This window comes from Chanos chanos, chromosome 16 (assembly GCF_902362185.1).
Source record: "Chanos chanos chromosome 16, fChaCha1.1, whole genome shotgun sequence".
Classification (NCBI taxonomy): domain Eukaryota; kingdom Metazoa; phylum Chordata; class Actinopteri; order Gonorynchiformes; family Chanidae; genus Chanos; species Chanos chanos.
In genome coordinates, this window is record NC_044510.1 from 4,897,112 (window position 1) to 4,917,430 (window position 20,319).

At 44.6% G+C, this 20,319-nt stretch overlaps 2 protein-coding genes across 2 annotated transcripts; one reads left to right on the top strand and one right to left on the bottom strand.

Moving 5' to 3' along the window:
* Positions 1-762: 762 nt before the first annotated feature.
* Positions 763-3,262, top strand: hmox1a (heme oxygenase 1a). Its single transcript, XM_030793729.1, has 6 exons — positions 763-812; positions 1,035-1,146; positions 1,729-1,944; positions 2,419-2,691; positions 2,947-2,995; positions 3,135-3,262. The coding sequence occupies exons 1-6, from the start codon at positions 763-765 to the stop codon at positions 3,260-3,262; spliced, it is 828 nt and encodes a 275-aa protein (XP_030649589.1).
* A 994-nt stretch (positions 3,263-4,256) lies between these two features.
* Positions 4,257-11,553, bottom strand: mcm5 (minichromosome maintenance complex component 5). The gene is made up of 16 exons (XM_030793809.1): positions 11,384-11,553; positions 10,821-10,947; positions 10,218-10,346; positions 9,904-10,076; positions 9,510-9,665; positions 8,340-8,509; positions 8,022-8,193; positions 7,748-7,859; positions 7,487-7,630; positions 7,111-7,176; positions 6,777-6,953; positions 6,343-6,455; positions 6,058-6,186; positions 5,527-5,669; positions 5,200-5,327; positions 4,257-4,358 (listed from the first exon to the last, which is right to left on the bottom strand). Exons 1-16 carry the CDS (start codon positions 11,551-11,553, stop codon positions 4,257-4,259), a joined length of 2,211 nt encoding a protein of 736 aa, XP_030649669.1.
* Positions 11,554-20,319: the final 8,766 nt, after the last annotated feature.

The following is a 20,319-nucleotide window of genomic DNA, read 5'->3' on the forward strand; positions in this document are numbered from 1 at the left end:
ATAATCTATTCCTGTTTTATCTGACATTATATGAGCAATAGTGGCTCTACAAAAAAGTCTGTCTTTCCTTTAGCGGATTCTGCATTGTCAAGTTTTTAGCACACCATTCGGCCTCTCTCATCTGCTGCGTCATGTTTTGAAATAGTCTGCAGACAGTTTCAACAATGTTGATGCTAAACTCTCCCAAGCCTTTGTCTGTGTGACACGATTGAGAGATTTGACCAGACCATAGACCACGGTTCATTCTACAGCTGTGAACATCCGAGATCAGACGATTAAGTGAAACGAATAAATACAAACCATTAATGAAAACGAATCACTGCACTTCGTAAACTTCTTATGCGACTGTGTTTCTCTGAGTCATGGTTTGACGGTTCAGCCTTTTGCGCATCGTCGTTAAAAACGTGTAGTCATGGTAAGCCCTTGCTAAACACGTGGGAAATGAATCAACAGTTTCACTTCCCATTTGACTGAATTTACACAGTGATAGGGCGAGTAAGGATATGTATAAAAGTCGGACTAGAGATGGTGAAGACACAACATCGCTCAGTCTGAGTCAAGATCACAGCTCAGCCAGCGACACAACAGCCAACATAAATTATCGCCACCATAGGTGAGGGTTTAATAGATGTTTGTGTGTAATTAATATGTTGTAACTAAATTTATGAGATTGTAACCTAAATGTCCGTTTTTTTTAGCAATGCGTTTGCTATTAAATGTGTATTTTTCCTTTTTCTATTTTTGAAATGAACAGTTTCTGAGATGGACGCGACCCAGAGCAAACGGAGAGAAACCTCCCAGAACACAGACAGGTAAAATAGTTATAAAATTGCGCAATTTTTTAAAAAAAACTTTTTGAAGATATAATTGAGTATATAATCTGGCATGAATATTTTCCAGAAGGCTTTTTGAATGTCAAATCTCTGTGTTTTATTCTTTTCTGTAAGACACTGAATTAACGCAGAAAACTCCGTTAACATTTTGGTGTTAAGAAGTGTATCGGCAGTGTAATAAGTGTTTTCATTCATCCACAGCGACCTGTCTGAGCTGATCAAATCCGCCACTAAAGACAGTCATGTAAGGGCAGAGAATACTCAACTGATGCTCAGCTATCAGAGGGGACAAATTACTCAGACACAGTACAAGGTAACTCCCGTCTGAAAAATGTCTCCACTGTACATTCCTCTACAAAGAGGCTGTCAGCTACTAAAAACAAGACAACAGCTAGTTAAGAAGATCAGTTTACAGCCTAGACACACAAACAGCTGTTGATACGAACCTCGTGTGAGACGGAAGTTAAGAATGAAATAAAGAACAAATGAACAGTTTAGCATTTAATTGGAAAAACCATGTTGTATAAAAGTCCTACACAAAGTTCAGTATCATAGCTGTTTGAGGGGAGCTGTGACAGACTTGATAATATCTGTCTCCCAGTTTGATATCGCAAAGTAGAATTTGGTTCTTGATATCTGCTTGGTTAGGTTTTTGATACTGAAGTTACAAAGGAAAACTTTAAATGACCTTTTTAAAGTGTGGTCATACATACATTTTTTGGGGGCTGACCTTCGCAATGTGGGATCTGAGATACTGTACTAGTCATAACCCCAACTTCTCTTTCCAGTGAAATGAGTGGGCACATCTCCAGTTCCGCATGACTCATCTATATATCACTTTAACGTGTGTGTGTGTGTGTGTGTGTGTGTGTGTGTGTGTTGTGTTGTATTGCAGCTTCTGCTGTGCTCCCTGTACGAGGTCTACCGAGCTTTGGAGGAAGAGCTGGACTCAAATTCCCAGCATCCCGCAGTTGAGCCCATATATTTCCCTCAGGAGTTGGCTCGCCTGGAGCCCCTGGAGAGGGACCTGGAGTTCTTCTTTGGTCCTGACTGGAGAAAGAGAGTCACTGTCCCTGCGGCCACCCACCGATACGCACAAAGGCTGCGAGAGGTACCGTAAAAGGCCCGTGTGAAAAGAGGATGTGAAAACCTTTGTTTCTGTTAAAACCTATTTTTGGGTTATGGTCAGTAATATCAAATACCGACTGGAGAACGATCAGTTTGAATATGTCTTCATCCATCACTGAAGAACGTAATCTGTAAATGCTCCACGCACGACGTTGAGCTGTTTCGCCTCTGTTAGTATTTCCTGGTTTATCTTTTCTTCTGTGTATTTGCATCCGTATCGGTACAAATCACTTGCTTTGCACATAATTGGATTTACTGTATGGATTTACTAGACTCTCAGTTCAGTCATAACTATGCAACCATAATTCTGAAAATGAATATGACAGATTACATTCCCCAGCCTCCCCTCTCTCGGATTCTTATCAGATTAGGAGTGACTGGGTGGTAATCCTTAACTGAAGAACTGTGTCTTGACCGGCGTGTTTAATCTAATCCAGTGTTACTCGTGTCCCCCCAGATTGGCAGAAAGAGCCCAAATCTGCTGGTGGCCCATGCCTACACCCGTTACCTTGGCGACCTGTCAGGAGGTCAGGTCTTGGGCCGCATCACCCAGAAGACCCTCGGGCTAGTCGGACAGGAAGGAGTTTCGTTTTTCTCCTTCCCCGGAGTGACGAGTCCGAATCGATTCAAACAGCTGTACAGGGCAAGAATGAACAGCATCGAGCTGACTAAAGAAGAGAAACAGAAAGTCCTAGAAGAAGCAGTCAGGGCTTTTGAGTTCAATATCGAGGTGAGAAAGAAGTTGACCATACCATATCAGATTATTGCAGCAGAAGAGGAAGTTAAATTAAAATATGTCAACACTGGAAAAAAAAATGGAAACGCTTAACATAGCTGTAACAGTTGCTACGAAAGCACATTTTGGAGGTTTCAACTCTGATTGCAGTTTTGTTTCGCAGTGTTTTAATGAGTTAACAAGACCGAAAATCTAACCAGTGTTTCTTTCTTTCTCTTTTTTTTTTTCGTCACGTTTTCATAAACACAGGTGTTTGAGGACCTTCAGAAAATGCTGAGTATTACAGAAGACACTTCAGGTGAGAATCTGACTCCCAGACATTTTTCTCTCAAGACAAATCGAGAAGTTACGATTTCCTTCTAATTTATAGAGTAATAACCTCACCAAAAGATACAGCTTAGGTTAAGAAGCCTTTTCGTTTGTTTGTTTTAACTCAGGTGACAAGCCAAAGGACAACCCATTCAACCTGACCTCCAAAAACATCAGCAGCTTCCCCGGCATTCAGTTCACTTTGGGAATTTGCGTTGCCTTGGTTACGGTCGGAATGGGATTATACGCCTTTTGATTGAATGTCTTTTGGGTTTTTTCTTCCTCCACAAACTGTGACTTACGAATACTGTAAATATCAGATCAGCACGCAGCTGAGAAACACTCTGAGCACTTTCTTCACTTTAGATTTAGACTAAGATGAAAAATTCTGTACTGGATTATTGACTGTTTTTTTTGTTTGTTTTTTTTCACAATGAACTGGTACTTCCTCTTTACTATCTGTCCTGTGTTATACCCAAGACACTAACATCTATTCATTACATGTCGAGTCTAAATGATTTATGCTCTTCTAAATGCCACTGTACGAGACCCTGTGATTTCTAAATAAATATATTTAATAGTCAGAACCTGTCAATGATGCTTTGATTTCACTGCTCAAACTCATGTAAACACAACGAACAGTAAACACACACAAATAAGGCTCATGCTTACTTTACATATTGCTTTATTACCATTTCTCCCTCCACACACAAAGTCCAACATTGAATGATAATGTAATGTACTTCTTCACTTCGTGCCTTTCAGACAACTTCATAATCGCTTTACAACCGATAGAGCTTTAACCTAAACTCGATGGTGTCGTTCAGATTATTAGAGGGACCAAAGAAAAGTATTGGCTGTTGGCATGGCAACACAGAAGCATCAAAAGTTACGGACTTTCCACGGGAGTTTCTCATTCAACGCGTTAAAGAACAGACAGATTCAGTAATGTGTGGAAAACAAGAAACCAGAGAAAAAAAAAATAAACAAAAAAACTATTTACACATACACTTGAAATATGAATGATCAATTCATCACAAAGACATGCGTTCACATGAAAAACAACTTATTTCCTCCCACAATATCATAAACTGATATTTCATTGACAAATTGATGAAATGGTCAGATGTACATTTTGTCAGAGTTCTTCTCCAAGATGTTCTCAGCGTGTAGGAAGAAGCTTCCATGCGTGCACAAACACACACACACACACATACACACATGTGTGTGAATGCGGGTACAAATTCACTCTACTTAACCCTGTAGAGCACTTTCCTTTGCATGCGATGCTGGAGCTCTCCTCTCCTCAACATCAGATGAAGGACTTTGTGGATGGCGTGTTCTGGGTACTTCTACTCAAAAAGACAGAAAAAAAATCCTCAGTCAACTGCTAATTTCAGCCTTAGTAACTCTAAACAAGGACCAAGAGAGAGCCCGGGTGAATAAGCACGTGGGTGTGTAGGTCAGAGTAGTTAGCAATGCTACAGTCAGTCAGTTAGTAATGACCTGGAGATTAGCACGAGGAGGTTTAACATGAAGATAATGATCCACCCTTCTGGTGAGTGTGTAAAGGACTCAGTTTGGTGTTTGTGTGTTCTCACCTGTCTGGTAGGTGTATGCGTGTGTGTCAAGCTGGGTAAAACCTGGAAAGTGACAGGTGTGTGTTTGTGTGTGTGTGTGAGTATGTAAAGGTGGGTAAGACCTAAGAGGTGACAGTGGTGTGTGTGTGTGTGTGTGTGTGTGTGTGTGTGTATGTAAAGCTGGGTAAGACCTGAGAGATGACAGTGGGGGGTGTGTGTGTGTGTGCACACATTCTGACCTGTTTGGTGAAGTCCTGAATGATGCTGTGCTCAGAGACCTGAGAGGTGACAGTGGTGTGTGTGTGTGTGTGTGTGTGTATGTGTGTGTGCAGATTCTGACCTGTTTGGTGAAGTCCTGAATGATGCTGTGCTCAGAGACCTGAGAGGTGACAGTGGTGTGTGTGTGTGTGTGCGTGTGTGCAGATTCTGACCTGTTTGGTGAAGTCCTGAATGATGCTGTGCTCAGAGACCTGAGAGGTGACAGTGGTGTGTGTGTGTGTGTGCGTGTGTGCAGATTCTGACCTGTTTGGTGAAGTCCTGAATGATGCTGTGCTCAGAGACCTGAGAGGTGACAGTGGTGTGTGTGTGTGTGTGTGTGTGTGCAGATTCTGACCTGTTTGGTGAAGTCCTGAATGATGCTGTGCTCAGAGACCTGGGAGCCAATGGCAAAACGTCTCTTCAGCTGTTTCTCAATGCGAGAGATCATCTCCTGATCCTCCTGAGTGGTGAAACCTTCCACACCTAGCACCGTACACACACACAGAGCATTACACACACACACACACACACACACACACCATCCCTGTCTTATACACACACACACACGACGCTACGACTGAGAAACATCTCACTCTCCCAAACAACAACTCTAATAGAAATCATAATGAACAAATCCCTTCATCCCACACACACACACACACACACACACACACACACACACCTGAGAGGCTGCCGGACAGAGCTGCGTCCAGCGTGGACACCTGGAAGAGACGGAGAGCTTCATCCACCTCCTCCTCTCCAGCCACCGCCTGGAGCTTCATCTTAGCCAGAGACTCGGCGATACGCACCACTGCCTCCAACTGCCTACACAGGGCACCACAGAGAGCAACGTGAGAAAACTGACCTTTAATCACTGATCTGAGAACAGTTTTCTCCTCCTACTTTATCAGAACTAAACCAGGGTTAGTGCTTACAACTTACAGCGCAAGCCCTGTTTGAAGGGATTTAAGCTGTAACCATAAATAAATGATTATGTATTGTTAGTAAGGCAATATAATCTTCAAAATGTTTAAAAAAAACCAACACCAACTAAAAAAAAAAAACTAGCTGTACATAGACATCATTTCGAGCACTGAGTATATGGGAAATGGAGTATAAAGTAATTTAAAAATTCATTTCTAATTCATTTTGTGGGTGCCCATACATACGAGTGTGCGTGTGTGTGTGGTGTGTGTAAGAGTTTCTTGTCTACCTGACAGTGATGGGGATGGAGCTTCTCTTGTCACTCTCTCTCTCGTGATCCCTCGCTCCACTCCTCATCAAAACGTATCTGTTCTTCAGCTTCTCTGCAGCCGCCGCAGACAAGCGAGGGCCGCATTTCCTGTCAGGACACATTTCAGCGTTACACACACACACAAACACATTTTCTTAACGCCTTAATGAGAAGGCAGCTGGATGTCCAACTGCACTGTTTACTGAACACAGCTACCATAACCTGCCACATTATTTTTACCACAGAAAACCGTTAGGGACTTACGCTCTGGCATAAGCGATGTATTTTTTCAGCGTGGCCAGGGGAATCTCTCCCTCCACTCCCTCTGTCTGAGTCTGGGCACTCAGGTGGACATTCATCACGTGTCGGGCCAGAGTCTACAGGACAAACACACACACAGCTACAATTTCAGAACTACAGGAATACAGTCAGGCAAGTCAAGATCCTAATTAATTAAACTGGGTAAAATTCATCCAAAGTTCTTTTATGTGCACTACACATCAAATGTTGCGACGTACATTTGAGTCTGAAAAATCTCAAATCTAAAATCTTATCGTACACACACATACAAAAAAAACTTTCATTCGACAGCGTCGGTTTACCTCAAGTCTCTTTTTAAATCCGCTGTTTCCATGTTGTCCCAAACATGTTCACTCACACGCACACACACACCCTCACGCATCTCCCAGTCCACTCACCATATCTCTCTCCTGGTCGTGCTGGTCTTTGACGATGAAAATCATGTCGAATCGAGACAGAATGGTGGGCATGAAATCGATGTTGTCTTCGCCCTTGGTGTCGTCCCAACGCCCGAAGACGGAATTGGCGGCCGCCAAGACGGAGCAACGAGAGTTCAGGGTGGTGGTGATGCCAGCCTGAGGTCAAAAGGTCAAAGGTGATTTGAGTAAGAGGCGTATTAAAGCTCGTTGGATAAAACGGCGCCTCAGCCAGAGCTGGCCTAAAACACGCACATTTAAGTCTGTGCTTCCGCACTGAAATGAAATATTAGCGACTGGGGTACGCTGAACAAACCTTAGCGATTGAGATAGTCTGTTGCTCCATGGCTTCATGGATAGCGACTCTGTCATCTTCTCTCATCTGAAGAAAAAAAACAAAAACAATAAAAAGATACGCAAGATTAGGGCTAAGAGTGTCTGTAATACTGATTCAAAAGAGAGAAGTAAAAGTTTGACACAAAGCAAGGGTTGCCAAGACAGCAGGTGAGCTCTTTCATAGTCCTTTTCTTTTAGTCGTACGAAAAAGCAAAAATTCTGTGACGACACGTCCGCTTCAGTGGAAACATGAGTGCAGCTGAACTCAATAAACGGTAATTCCATCAATGTGTATTCAGTTGGGCTGAGTATGAAATCTCTGGAGTAGTGCTGAGGGTCTCTGATTGGTTCTTTACCTTGTCAAACTCATCGATGCAGACCACTCCCCCGTCAGCCAGCACCATAGCCCCGCCCTCCATAATAAAGCCCCGAGTGTTGGGGTCTCTGAGGACAGACGCGGTTAGACCAGCTGCACTGCTGCCTTTACCAGAGGTGTACACCTGACAGAACAAGAGAAAACAGATTAAGTAACCAGGTGAGGAACTCCTTTTAATGAGCTCTCACTCACACACACACACACACACACACACACACGAGATAAAGAGACTCTGTCTTACCCCAATGGGAGAGCACCTCTCCACAAATTTCAGCAGCTGTGACTTGGCTGTACCGGGATCTCCCAACATCAACAGGTTGATGTCTCCTCTACGTGTCAAACCATCAGGCAGCCTGCACACACACACACACACACACACACACACACACACACACACACACACACACAATTAAACACGTAAGAGGTGAAAAACAACATCTCTTGGAAACCGAAGTATTCAGCCAAGCGCCAGGGTTTGCACAGGGGACAAATTAAAGCGCGTCCTGTTCCATCACCTCTTTCTGGATCCTCCAAAGAGCAGACAGGCGATGGCTTTCTTCAGGTCCTCGCTGCCGTAGATCGATGGAGCGAGAGAGCGAGCGAGGGATTCGTAGATGGTGGGGGAGGATGCCAAAGTCCTAAGCTCCTCCTCTTCCTGAGGAGAAACAGAACCAACAGCACCACGACCTGGCAGGGCGGGGAGGGGCAAGACAGAAAGAAAGGTAAAAAAAAAAGAAAGAAAGAAAAAGATTGATTATCCGCCGCTTTTCAAAACTGACGTGCAGAATACAAATAAAGAACTACATTCCCCACGATCCACCGCTAAAGCCCACCTGCTCCTTCAGTGTCCACCTGAATGCCCACCACTCTCAGGTAGGCGGAGCGAATGCCGACGCCCGCCGCCTTATCGCGACCTTTGCTCTTGGCCTGCGCGATCTTCTTAATGGAGTAGATTCCCATGATGGTCACCCGGTTGCCGGGGACAACGCGATCACACAGATACCTAAGCGGAAGGGGGGAGTGACAGTGTTTGTTATGGCACCCTGTACACACAACACTCCAATTCCAGACTGCATCGAACATCCCCTCATTATCACATGATCAATGAAAATCCAGTGTGTTTTTAGGCATGTGATCAGTACTGCGTTTTTAACAGGACCGAAGGCGAAACCATTACCAGTTTACAAATCACGAGAGATAACTGTGTAATTGTGCTCGACGCTTTCACAACGCTGTATCAGAAATATGACTACGGCGCGTGCAAATGTGCATTTCCAGTGTCATAATCTTATGTACGTGTGTGTATGTTCTCTTCATGTCTGGTGGCAGTTCATTTGCAGCATTAAAGTGAACTGAAAAAAATTTCAGGGCTTGGATATGCACAGATTTGGTTGTTTCTGTATTTATCTGTCCTGTGAATCAGGTTGTATCTGAATGTGCGTGTTGTGTGGATGCATGACTATGTGTTTATGTAGAGTAAATCTACTTTGTCTCTGTGTGTGTGCGTGTCTGTCTGTGTCTGTGTGTGTGTGTGTGTGCGTGTGTCTGTCTGTGTGTGTGTGTGTGTGTGTGCGTGTGTCTCTGTGTGTGTGTGTCTCTGTGTGTGTGTGTCTCTGTGTGTGTGTGTGTCTCTGTGTGTGTGTGTCTCTGTGTGTGTGTGTCTCTGTGTGTGTGTGTCTCTGTGTGTGTGCGCGTGTCTGTGTGTGTGTGTGCGCGTGTGTGTGTGTCTGTCTGTGTGTGTGTGTGTGTGTGTGCGTGTGTGTGCGTGTCTGTCTGTGTGTGTGTGTGTGTGTGTGTGCGTGTGTGTGTGTGCGTGTGTGTGTGTCTGTCTGTGGGTGTGTGTGTGTGTGTGTGTGTGCGTGTGTGTGTGTGTCTCTGTGTGTGTGTGTCTGTGTGTGTGTGTGCGTGTCTGTGTGTGTGCGTGCGTGCGTGCGCGTGTGCATGTGTGTGTGTGCGCGTCTGTGTGTGTCTCTGTGAGCGTGTGTGTGTGTGTGTCTGTGTACCTGTCACAGTAGAGCTGCATGTGGCGCGGCATCTCTCCGTGAGGCACAGCGTCGGGAGACTCCTGCAGACGGAGCGTCTGGAAATCCACACACACACACCGGTCAGGAATGATGAAGTATGGATCCACTGGGCACTTCACCCTACCTGCCTGCTCACTGAGAGAGAGAGAGACAGAGAGAGAGAGAGAGAGAGAGAGTACGCTGTTACTATGACCAGTCAAACTACAGTTTCACACACAGGTACAATAATAACCACACCGACCTAAACACACAGACCTAAAACAAAGGATATTAAAGGATATTACACGTAGAAAGTACTGATTCTCTGATACACATACACTGCACGGTTCTCCTCTCCCCACACACACACACACACACACACACACAGACTCACGTGCTACACTTGCGGGGCAGGGCGTAACCCTGGAGACCAGGGGGCAGGGGGATGTTACTGATGACTGCACGGCACCCTCGACACTGCAGACACACCCGCGTGGCTTTCGCCCGAACCGCCGTCGCAGAGATGATGATACCGGGAATCTTCACCAGCTTGGAGACTTGTTCAGACTACCCCACACACACACACAGGGAGAAAGGAGAGTGTGTAGTCAGTCTGCAGTAGTCTCAATATCAGAGCGTTTACAAAAACTCAGCTTTGTGGTGTTACCATGGAGAAACGGAGAGAACAAAGTGGAGGTGGAGTCTCACCTTCAGGCTACGGATGGACGCGGGGTGGGCGTCGCTCTTCAGCATCACCTGGATGTCCTGCACAGTCTCCTCCCCCACTGGCCGAGGACGCGTGACCTCATCGGCCACTTCCTGTGCTGCCTCCTCGAACTGCCAATCACAGAACAAAAAACTCATCAACAACCAATACCATTCAAAAACTGATGACTGTCCATTTGGAAGCTTTCTGTAGATCAATATCCCGTGTATTCAAATGAATTAAAAATGCCCTGTGCTGCCTCCTTCAGCTGACTCTAAAACAAAAAATACATCAATCAAAATGGCTAAACTCTCTCCTACAACTCTTCCAGTATCCATGGATTATCATCAAAATGACTAATATCTAATATATTACTAGTAACCTATTCAATGTCCATACTTATCTGGGGGAATTTCACTATTTTTTAAATAAAGTCCACTACTACACAAAACAATGACATTTCTAAAAACCTAATTCTCCACCTTTGCACTGGCTCAAAACAAAAACAGTTACTGAAACGACATTATATTAGAGTATCTTCAGACATAATTAGAGAAGAGAAAAAGTGTTCGAGTGAAGGCGTTCGTCTCTTTGGGTTTCCTCACCAGCGGAAGGTTTTCAGTGGGTAGTTTGTGGAGGCAATCAGCCAGATCTTCATCAAAACTGGCCAAATCCTCCATCTCCACCTCCACCCAATACTCCCCCATTGTGTAATGTCGCTTCAACTCATCTCTGCAAGACAAATATGCCAAACACAGAAGGTATAACAACTGCTTTACACGGTCGTTTCCAGCGGATCGATTTGTAAGGCTTTTTAAACGTCACTGAAGTTAGATGCGCACTTTGAAGTCTGCTCGTGCTGCTATGCAGAATTCACTCAGATATCAGTCGGCCATGTTCTCCCTGCGCCTCGTTTACAAAGCAAATGGTGAATTAGCGCAGTAGTTATGCTGAGACTTCCAAAGTTTATTCACTTGTGCAGGCGCGAGTGTAAAGATGCGCTAAATTAATATTAGGCTATACATTCAAATTCAACAGGGCAGCGAATCGGCTGATTACCACCGCTTTGGAATTGATCTAGTCATTTTTGTTAGTGTTTATGTGTCGGAGTCATAGACCTAACTAAAGATGAACAAAAAAGCTATTTCAATGCATGCGGGCAATTTACCTGTATTTGTATGTGAATCCGGTGCGATCAGTCCCGACCCTGAACTGCCTCAGAAATTCACGAAATCTTTTCTTAATTTGACTCCGTTTTACGACTCCTTCGTCACCAATCGCTTCCCCACCACCGAAGCTGTCACTGTAGTAAACTCCTGGGTCATCGAATCCAGACATTCTGCTCTCTCAAATTACAGATGTATAACTTAAATAATATTTAAGAAAATGTTTCTAATGTATGATTATTAAAGTGAATAACTGAATATTCTTCAGCTACACGGAACGCAAGTGATTTCCCTTCACCAACAATGCTTTCCGCGCGGTTACTTTCGCGGCAAAACTTTGGGTCAGCCTCACTTTCGCCGTGCACTCCACCTACTCTGACGTTTCTCGGTCGTTCATTGGTAGACAATATGAAAAGAAGCATTTTCGCCCGCAGAAGGTAGGGCTGAACTGTGTTAGTGGCGCGAAACTTTTGCAGCGTGATTAGGAGGAGCTTGTATCCGTAGTTGCACGAAAATCCAGCTTTAAACTTTTTACCCGAATTCGACAAGATTGTGTGATATTGTGGGTGAAATTCTCAGCCTGGGCCAAATGAGACTAAGTCCCAACGCCGCACGATACCTGTTCTGAGACCAAACAACAGGAGTCTAACAATGAGTCAGATGCAGTGTAAGTTTATTGTATAGTTCAAAAGGCATACAACAAACTGAGTCAGGTCCCGGGGAGTGACTGACTCCATCTCGCAAAGCACCGGCCTTTATGCACGCTTTCTTAAAAAAAGATACACATTCCTTAGTCTCTTTGTATGTAGGGCACCTCGGCCAGCCTGTCTTCACAGACTCCTCTTATCGTCATTATTTTCTAGCTCCTTTTACTCCTAGCATAAGTTGTCACCAATAGTTACTGCCCTGCTAAGACGTACCATGAGACCTTGAACATTTCGCCATCTGCCTGCGTTGTTAATGACAACAACACTCTGGCAGGGGCTCCTTCCTTATCTCACAGGCAGTCCTTAAGAGCCTCACTGACCTCTTCTTTTTGAACACAGAGAACGTGATATTTCTTGTAATAAAAAAGATTGTATTGTTATAACTTTTAATATAAATGATTACATTGATTCACCCCTATAATAATGAATACATTGTGGTTACATTGTTTATCATGGTTACTATGGTTAGCTTAAAGGAGAGTAATAATTTTCCAACATTCCCCCCTTTGTGACTTATAAGTCACACACTATATGGGAGTTCGACTAATAGTTATATTGCAGCAATGCAAGGCTATCCCTCTTTACTGGTTCTGCTTGCATCACACATTTTGTGCCATTCATTTAAACCCATGCAACTGACCATACATTAGCCTTGCAAGCCAGTTTTAGTAAATGGTTATAATACCTTGTATAAAGAATATATGAAGGAACTGTCCCTTATTCTGTTGACCATAATCGTCCCGTTCGGGCAGCAAATTGCTGTCACATCAGAACTTCAGTGATCATCAAGACGATGACTATCACTTGGAGGATTACAGATCAGCAGAAATAAACACGGGGTGGAAAACATCCCCTCCCTTTTGACTGGGAGTGGGTAAAAGCCACTCCGTGTTCTTTCCCTACTCAGCAGTCATTTCATAAACATTTAATACAGCAGTTTGCATAATATCATATTGGTTCAGTAGTTGGTTATACAATATTTCAGTGTTATAAGGACTAGTGTTTTGACTATTGGATGAGATATGCACTTAATACAGTTGTTGGGACCTGCCTCATACACAACAATAATCAAACATATCTAGTGAAGTGTATATTGGAAGCTGCTTGTCATCTTCTTCAACCCAGGTGCTTTGCGCACCGTAGAGGGCCATCACTGTGGAGAGGTTACTAGCACATTCGAAGCACAGTGATATGGTTCTGTTTCCGGTGGTGTGATATTCGAGCTGTTGTGTGTGTGATAGGGGAACCTCATTCTGTCAGGGGCTTGACCGAATGAGGTCACTTCAGCCAGGACATGGCCTGCCTTTCACTGACAACACAATGATCGACCTCCGGCTCCATCGTGTAGTAATCCCCTATCTGAGTTGTGTCGTCCCCACCGTATCCGAGAGTCTCCGGTGCGGGTAGTGGGTTGACTCTGCAGATCCGGATGCCTGGGCTGTTCGTCTGCTTCGCCCCGGACATTTCCTCGTACAGTTCCTCGTCAGTATCTGCGTTCCTCTCCACACCTACAGTCTCCACTGCAAACTGTCCCGCTGCGGTGGTTATCATCCTGTTGATCATGGATCGAACTAAGGGAATCACACAACAAGTGACACACATCAAAAGCAACAGTACAACCCCTATTATCAGTCCGACACGAATCAGGGCTGCTTTCCAGTTCCTTCACGTCTCGGCTCACTCCACTTTCTTTTAAACACTTTAACATACACCCAGTTGCCTGGTTGAACTTTCTGCAGGTCCCCTGGAATCTCAGCACTCCTCCCCTCAGCGGCGCCTTTTACCTGTTGAAACATAGTTCTGCGTATGACAGTTAAATGTTGCACATAATTAGCAAGTTCGCTTTCTAACTGTTCAAGCGGAGGGCCTCTGTATGGTCCTCTCAGATATGGCAAAGGCATGGGTCGACCCGTCAGCATTTCATGCGGTGTTAGATGCGTAATTCTGTTAGTTTGCATTCTCATGCTCATTAGTGCTAATGGCAGTGCTTCCACCCAATTAATTTTCCCATCTGCACATATTTTAGCTATTTTTGCTTTTAAACCACCATTCGCTCTTTCAACCATACCTTGCGATTGGGGGCGATAAACACACCCAAACTTTTGCCTTATTCCAAGGGCCTTTGTCACTGTTGCCATTACTTGAGCTACAAAATGAGGTCCATTGTCAGAACTTATGTTATCTGGAATTCCAAATCTAGGAAACACCTCTGTACACAAAAACTTTGCCACTGACTTGGCATCAGGTCCCTTAGTAGGTATTGCTTCGACCCACCGACTAAACCTGTCCACTACTACCAGCATATATCTTTTTCCCTGCACCCTCTCAATCATGTCCACGTAATCTATCATGAGATGTCTAAATGGTCCGTCCGGTGGTGGAATGTGTCCTATAGGCGCTGAAAAAGCCTTTCTGTTATTATAGGCCGCACATGTTGTACAATTATGTAGTGCTTGATCCACCATTGCTGACAAATAGGGTGACCACCATGCATGTTGAATACGCTTAATAACCTCCCCCCTTGCGCAATGGTCTTGGCCATGCGCATCATTAATTAAGGTGTGAATGAGTGATGCAGGTGCCACGAAATGTCCCGCAGGACCCCTCCATAAACCCCGATTTGGGTCGTTTGGTGTTTGAATTGCCCCTCTTTGTAGCCAAACGCTTTTCTCATAGACGCTGGCTTGTTCTTGTGCTTGTATAAGAGAGCTTAAGTCCCCTGCTGGACTGGGTTCTTCCGCTACTAGAACCCCTATTAATTTAGTACCAACCGTTGCATGACGGGCCAGTTCATCTACAAAATTATTTCCTTTTGCAACTATAGTGTTTGTTTTTTGACGAGCTGGACATTTAATGATAGCTAAGGCGGTTGGTAGATGCATGGCCTCTAATAATTGAGAAATTGCACTCCCATGTGTAATTGGCGAACCGTCAGCCCTCAGGAATGCTCTTTGCTTCCAAATGTTACCGTAAATGTGGCATACGCCGTAGGCATAGGCCGAATCAGTATAAATATTAACACGTTTTCCTGCCGCAAATGTACACGCTGCAGTTAAAGCTTTAATTTCGGCTAACTGAGCAGAACTAGGCTGATCAAGCTTTTTAGCTTGTATCGAAGAGAAAGAATTATCAGAGATGTTCAATTGTGCTATTCCATAGCCCGCATGATTACCTGTTTCATCTCTATAGCATGATCCATCAACAAATAATGTAAGATCAGCATCGATGGGGTGGTTAAAGAGGTCGTCACGAACCTTGAGAAAGGTATCCGTGGCTTGGGCACAATCGTGTGGAGTGCCTTCATTTGGAAGTACCATTCTGGAGGCCGGATTAATAGTGGTACAACGTTGAATAGTGAGCTCAGGTGCTGAAAGAATTACTTCATAGCCAGTCTTCCTGGCATGGTTTAACACAAAGCGTGGACTGGTTAAAAGGGCGTGTAATTGGTGAGATGTATACAGTGTTACCGGATGTCCCATAGTTATGGTGGAAGCTTTTTGGTATGCAAACGATGCGGCCGCAAGTCCCTGATAACATGGGGGTAAACCTTGTTCTACTGCGTCTAGCTTAGTACTATAGTACGCTATTGGTTGCTTACCTGTGGGGGTGTCCTGCATTAATACTGCATTAGCAAAACCGGTCTTTCAGATACATACAAATGGAATGGCTTGCTATAGTTTGGGGTGCCTAGTGCCGGAGCAGACTGCAGTTCACCTTTCATTAATTGGAATGCAGCCTCTGCTTCTGTAGTCCACTGTAAAGGTGTAACACTATCTGATTGCCCTGCTGCTTTAATCATAGCCCGCAATGGCGCTGTTTTAAGGGCATAATCACAAATCCACTGTCTGCTGTATCCCGCCATACCCAGAAAAGACAGCATCTGTCCAACTGTCTGTGGCTGTGGAGCTTTAATTATGGCATCTATGTGTGATGGAGCAATACACCTTTTATCACCGCACAACTTCCTACCTAAATATTCTACTTCTTGTTTACACAACTGTATTTTATCCTTACTGATTTTGTGACGTCCTCCAGCTAGGGCACATAAGACAGTTACTGTGTCTTTTTCACACTGCTGTTTTGTAGGACTGCAAATTAATAAATCATCCATGTACTGAATTAAAGTGCTATCAATATTGATGTGTTGTAAGTCCTCAGAAAGCACTCTATTGAAAATGGTTGGACTATCGCAAAAACCTTGTGGCATCCTGGTGTATGTGTATTGTTGACCTTGGTATGTGAATGCAAAAAGATATTGTGAGTCTGGATGTAAGGGGACACTAAAAAATGCTGAGCATAAATCTATTACTGTGTACCATTGAGTGTCCGGTGGAATATTTGACGACAATGTATGAGGGTCTGGTACAACTGGAGTCTCCGCTTCAACTATGGCATTAATCGCCCTTAAATCATGCACTAACCTATAATCATTTGAATGTGGCTTTTTGATGGGGAAAATCGGGGTATTACATGGACTTTTAGTTTTGATTAAGACTCCTGCTTGTACCAAGCCCTCAATAGTAGGCCTGATGCCGTCTATGGCCTGAGGTGTGAGTGGATATTGTTTTTTATATGGTAAGTTAACCCCTGCTTTAACTTTAATTTTTATTGGTTGTGCAGATCTAACCAGACCTATATCTGTTTTATGTAATGTCCATAGATTGGCTGGTACCTGCTGCAACAGGGTGTTTTGTTCTTCAGTGAGTGGTAATTGAGTGTTTATTCTTTCATCTAACAACACTTTTTCAGTCACACTCTGATCATATGTCTTATTTGATATCCTAATAAATTGTTTATCTGAAGAAATGTGAATATCAGGATTACCGGTTGGAAGCCAATCTTGTACTTGCAATGTTTTTTTTGATCATAGGTCCTAATTCATGTGATTCATGTCCATCAGCAATCATTAAAGTTACATGAGGCACAGAGTTATTAACTTGAAACCACTGCTGGAGCTGGGCTGGTAAGGTTACGGCTGCTGCTGCACCTTGCGGCCCCACATAAATGTCCTCCCCTATGATATAGGGTTGGAGTCCGTTGACGTCTTCATCCCAACATTCCTCATAATCTTTATCTGATTGAGCCTCATCAAACTTCATTGTGCAATGTAAGGGTAATCTTGGGTCTGTTGCTTTCCCCAGCTGGGCCTCCACCCAAGGTTTCCATAGCATCCACTGTTGTTGTAGGGCTGTATTATGCGGTGTGAGACGTAGCCAGTATGCTACTGGCTGATTTAGGGATTGTTCTTCTGCTGCTGACAGTGACATCACAGACCTCACAATTTCGTCTGGAAAGTCGACATAAATCCCATCTTGTGTACGCATTATTTTAGCTTTTAAGGAGCATAGGATGTCTCTACCCATGAGATTTGCTGGTGTGTTGGCTGAGTAGAGTAAAGATGCAATTATTGTTCTGCCATTAATTTGCATGGGTACAGGCTCCGTTAATGGTATTACCTGTAATCTCCCAGAGAAGCCCACAGTCTTCACAGATGACTTTGAAAGGGGGAGAGCTGAGCCCTCTTTACCAATGCATGAATATGTTGCGCCTGTATCCACCATAAATAAATGTTCTCTCTGGTTTATAATTACAGGTATGGTGGGCTGTTCTTGTGGATGCTGTGAGGTGACAGGCAGCATCTGCTCTCCCTTGGGCCTCTCTGGGCAGCCCTAATATGGCAATCCTGTTGCCGGGCCTGTCCACGGATTGATTGGGCATTCTCTTTTCTTGTGCCCTACTTGGTTACATCCCCAACACAATTCGTTGCTTGTTTGAGTGGGGGTTTGTGGCTGCTGTTGTCCAGGCTGTGATGGGCCCTGCTGTGCTTGCCAGGAATTATACAGCTGTGGTCCTGGTTGTTGGCTCTGTGGGGGGTATGCTTGGTTCTGTGGAGGGTACCCAGCTGTCGTTTGTGTCGGGCCTCTGTATCCTCCTCTTTGTCGTTTGCCCCGTCCTCTTGACGGCTTGTAACCATACGGGAGTGAATTCACGTGCACTTGGATTGTGGGTGTGGCTGATGGTAAGGCCATGGCTGGGTTTGTGACTGTAGAAGGTTGATACATGTGTGTGGGTGGCATTGATTGCTGCTGATTTAGTACTGGAGCAGGGGGCGTCTGAGGCGGTGATGGCACTTGTGGTATAGCTGTCACTACAGGTGCTTGGACGTGCTCCTCTTTCTTTTTGCCTTTGGTATTCTTTGTGAACTGTCCTACTTGCAACTGAGTCAATTTGTTGGCCAGCCTCTTGGACTCCTCCTCCTGCTTCCGCTGCTCCTTTCTGTGTTGTTCCACGTGATGGACTATATGTTCAGAAAACATCGCCCAATCCATTTTCAGCAGCCCCACCACATTATCTAATTTCTGCTGCACCTCCGGTGGCATGCTCTTTTTAACCATCATTTTAAATAAACTTGCAGTGGTAGCATTAGCATTCCATGGACTTCCTGTCTCTTCCCTCCACTTTCGTTGAAAGGCATGCAGAAATTTCAATGGGCACTCGTCATCTTTTAATGTTTCCCCCTCTAGTTTTGAAGGGTCCATCTTTTCTGGATATTGTTTTCTTACTGCAGCCCAAATCCTCCTTCTATGACCATTAAACCCTACATGATCTGCAATATTGCTAACGGCCAATTGTGGTAGTTCTGCTTCGTCGAAAATCTCATGGGCTATTTGTTTTCCTGCCGTGTGCATTAATAAAGCTTTAACATCACCTGGTGCCAGCCTCACTCCTCCTGTGAACTCCTCTAAGGCCACAATCCACTTATTGGCCCCTTCAGTCAACGGAGGCAGTTTGCTGGCCAGGGTTTGCATGTCCACAAATGACCATGGCACGTATTGCTCTCTGTCTCTTTTCACAATCAGTGGTGCCTGGATCTCGACCTCCTCCTCCTCCTCCTCGTTCGGCTTCACCTGTTCCCTCGGCACTGTGTTGACTCTGCGGCCACTCCTAAGCTCCATTCCGGTCTCTGATGTTTCTGTTAATCTTGTCATTTCTTGAAAGTGGCGATTAATATTCCGTTCCGCCCTGCCGAATTCTTCAAGTAGATGTTGATATTGTTGGTTAGTTCTGTTTCCTCTTTCTCGGGCCTCTTCGGTTCCCTCTATCCATAATTTTCCAGACACAAGTCTCTCCATGGAGGTTGGCCCTGTGGGCGGCTCTGTTGTCTTCCTTCTGCAGCTCATGTCCCGGTGCTTTGGCGTGGAAGTTGTGTATCCCTCGTCCATTAACACCTCTGGGTTGATAAGTATTGACCTTTGAGGCTTCTCCATATCCGCAGGAAGCGTATCCATTAGTCTGTGAAACTCCTCCTTGTCTGCCCTCTCTTGTGGGTCCTCCATATATTTTCTTTCTCCGTCAGTGTGTGTGCCTCCTGTTGCTCCTCTCTGTCTCCACTCCTTCCAGATGTAGCCTCCCTCTTCCTGCTTGTCTGTGAAGTCTGCATGTGTCTGTGTGCCTCTGTGTGTATGTGTGCTTGGGTATGCGTGCATGCCTGTGTGTGTGTGGGTGCGTGTGTGTGTATGTGTGCCTGCACGTAGTGGAATGCCTGTATGGGTGTGTGCGTCCGCATCTGTATGGGTGTCTATGGGATTCCATGCAAGTTTGACAGTCCCTCTTATCGGTTCCAGCTCTATTTCTGTTTCCATCCTTCTTTCTTCCTGGGGTTGCCCTGTCTGTAAGACGTATTGTCCTGCCTTCAGTGGATTCTTATCAGCTGAGTGAGATGGGGGTGATGAAGACCAAGTGGGGGCTGTTGGTGGTGTGCAGACATTTGCTTCAGACAATGATTCTTGCCTATCTGCTATTTTCCCACATTCTCTCTCATCCTGCACCTCTCTATGTGTATTTTGCATTTCCCCAGCCCTTCTAGCTGACTGCCTACACGCTGTCCCTGTTTGCATAAACCAACCAAGAACCTCTTTTTCCTTCTGCTTTTTCCCTATCCTCTTATCACTAGTGTCTCCCGCTTTGTAATGTGTTATATTAGTTTCTACCTCTTTACAGCATGCAAAGTCAAACGTACCCTCTAACGGCCACTGGCGATCTCCAACTGTTCTTTTATTCCATTTTTTCATGCACTTTAAAATTTGGGCTTTGTGTTGTGGGTGTTTTTGAATGACTAAGTCTTTAGGTGTATTCATGCTTTTGCTCATCACGGCTTTTTTCATGTTATTAATCACTGATACACGTTTTTAAGTTGATTTCAATAGTTCTGGCTTGTCGTCCCTGTCTCA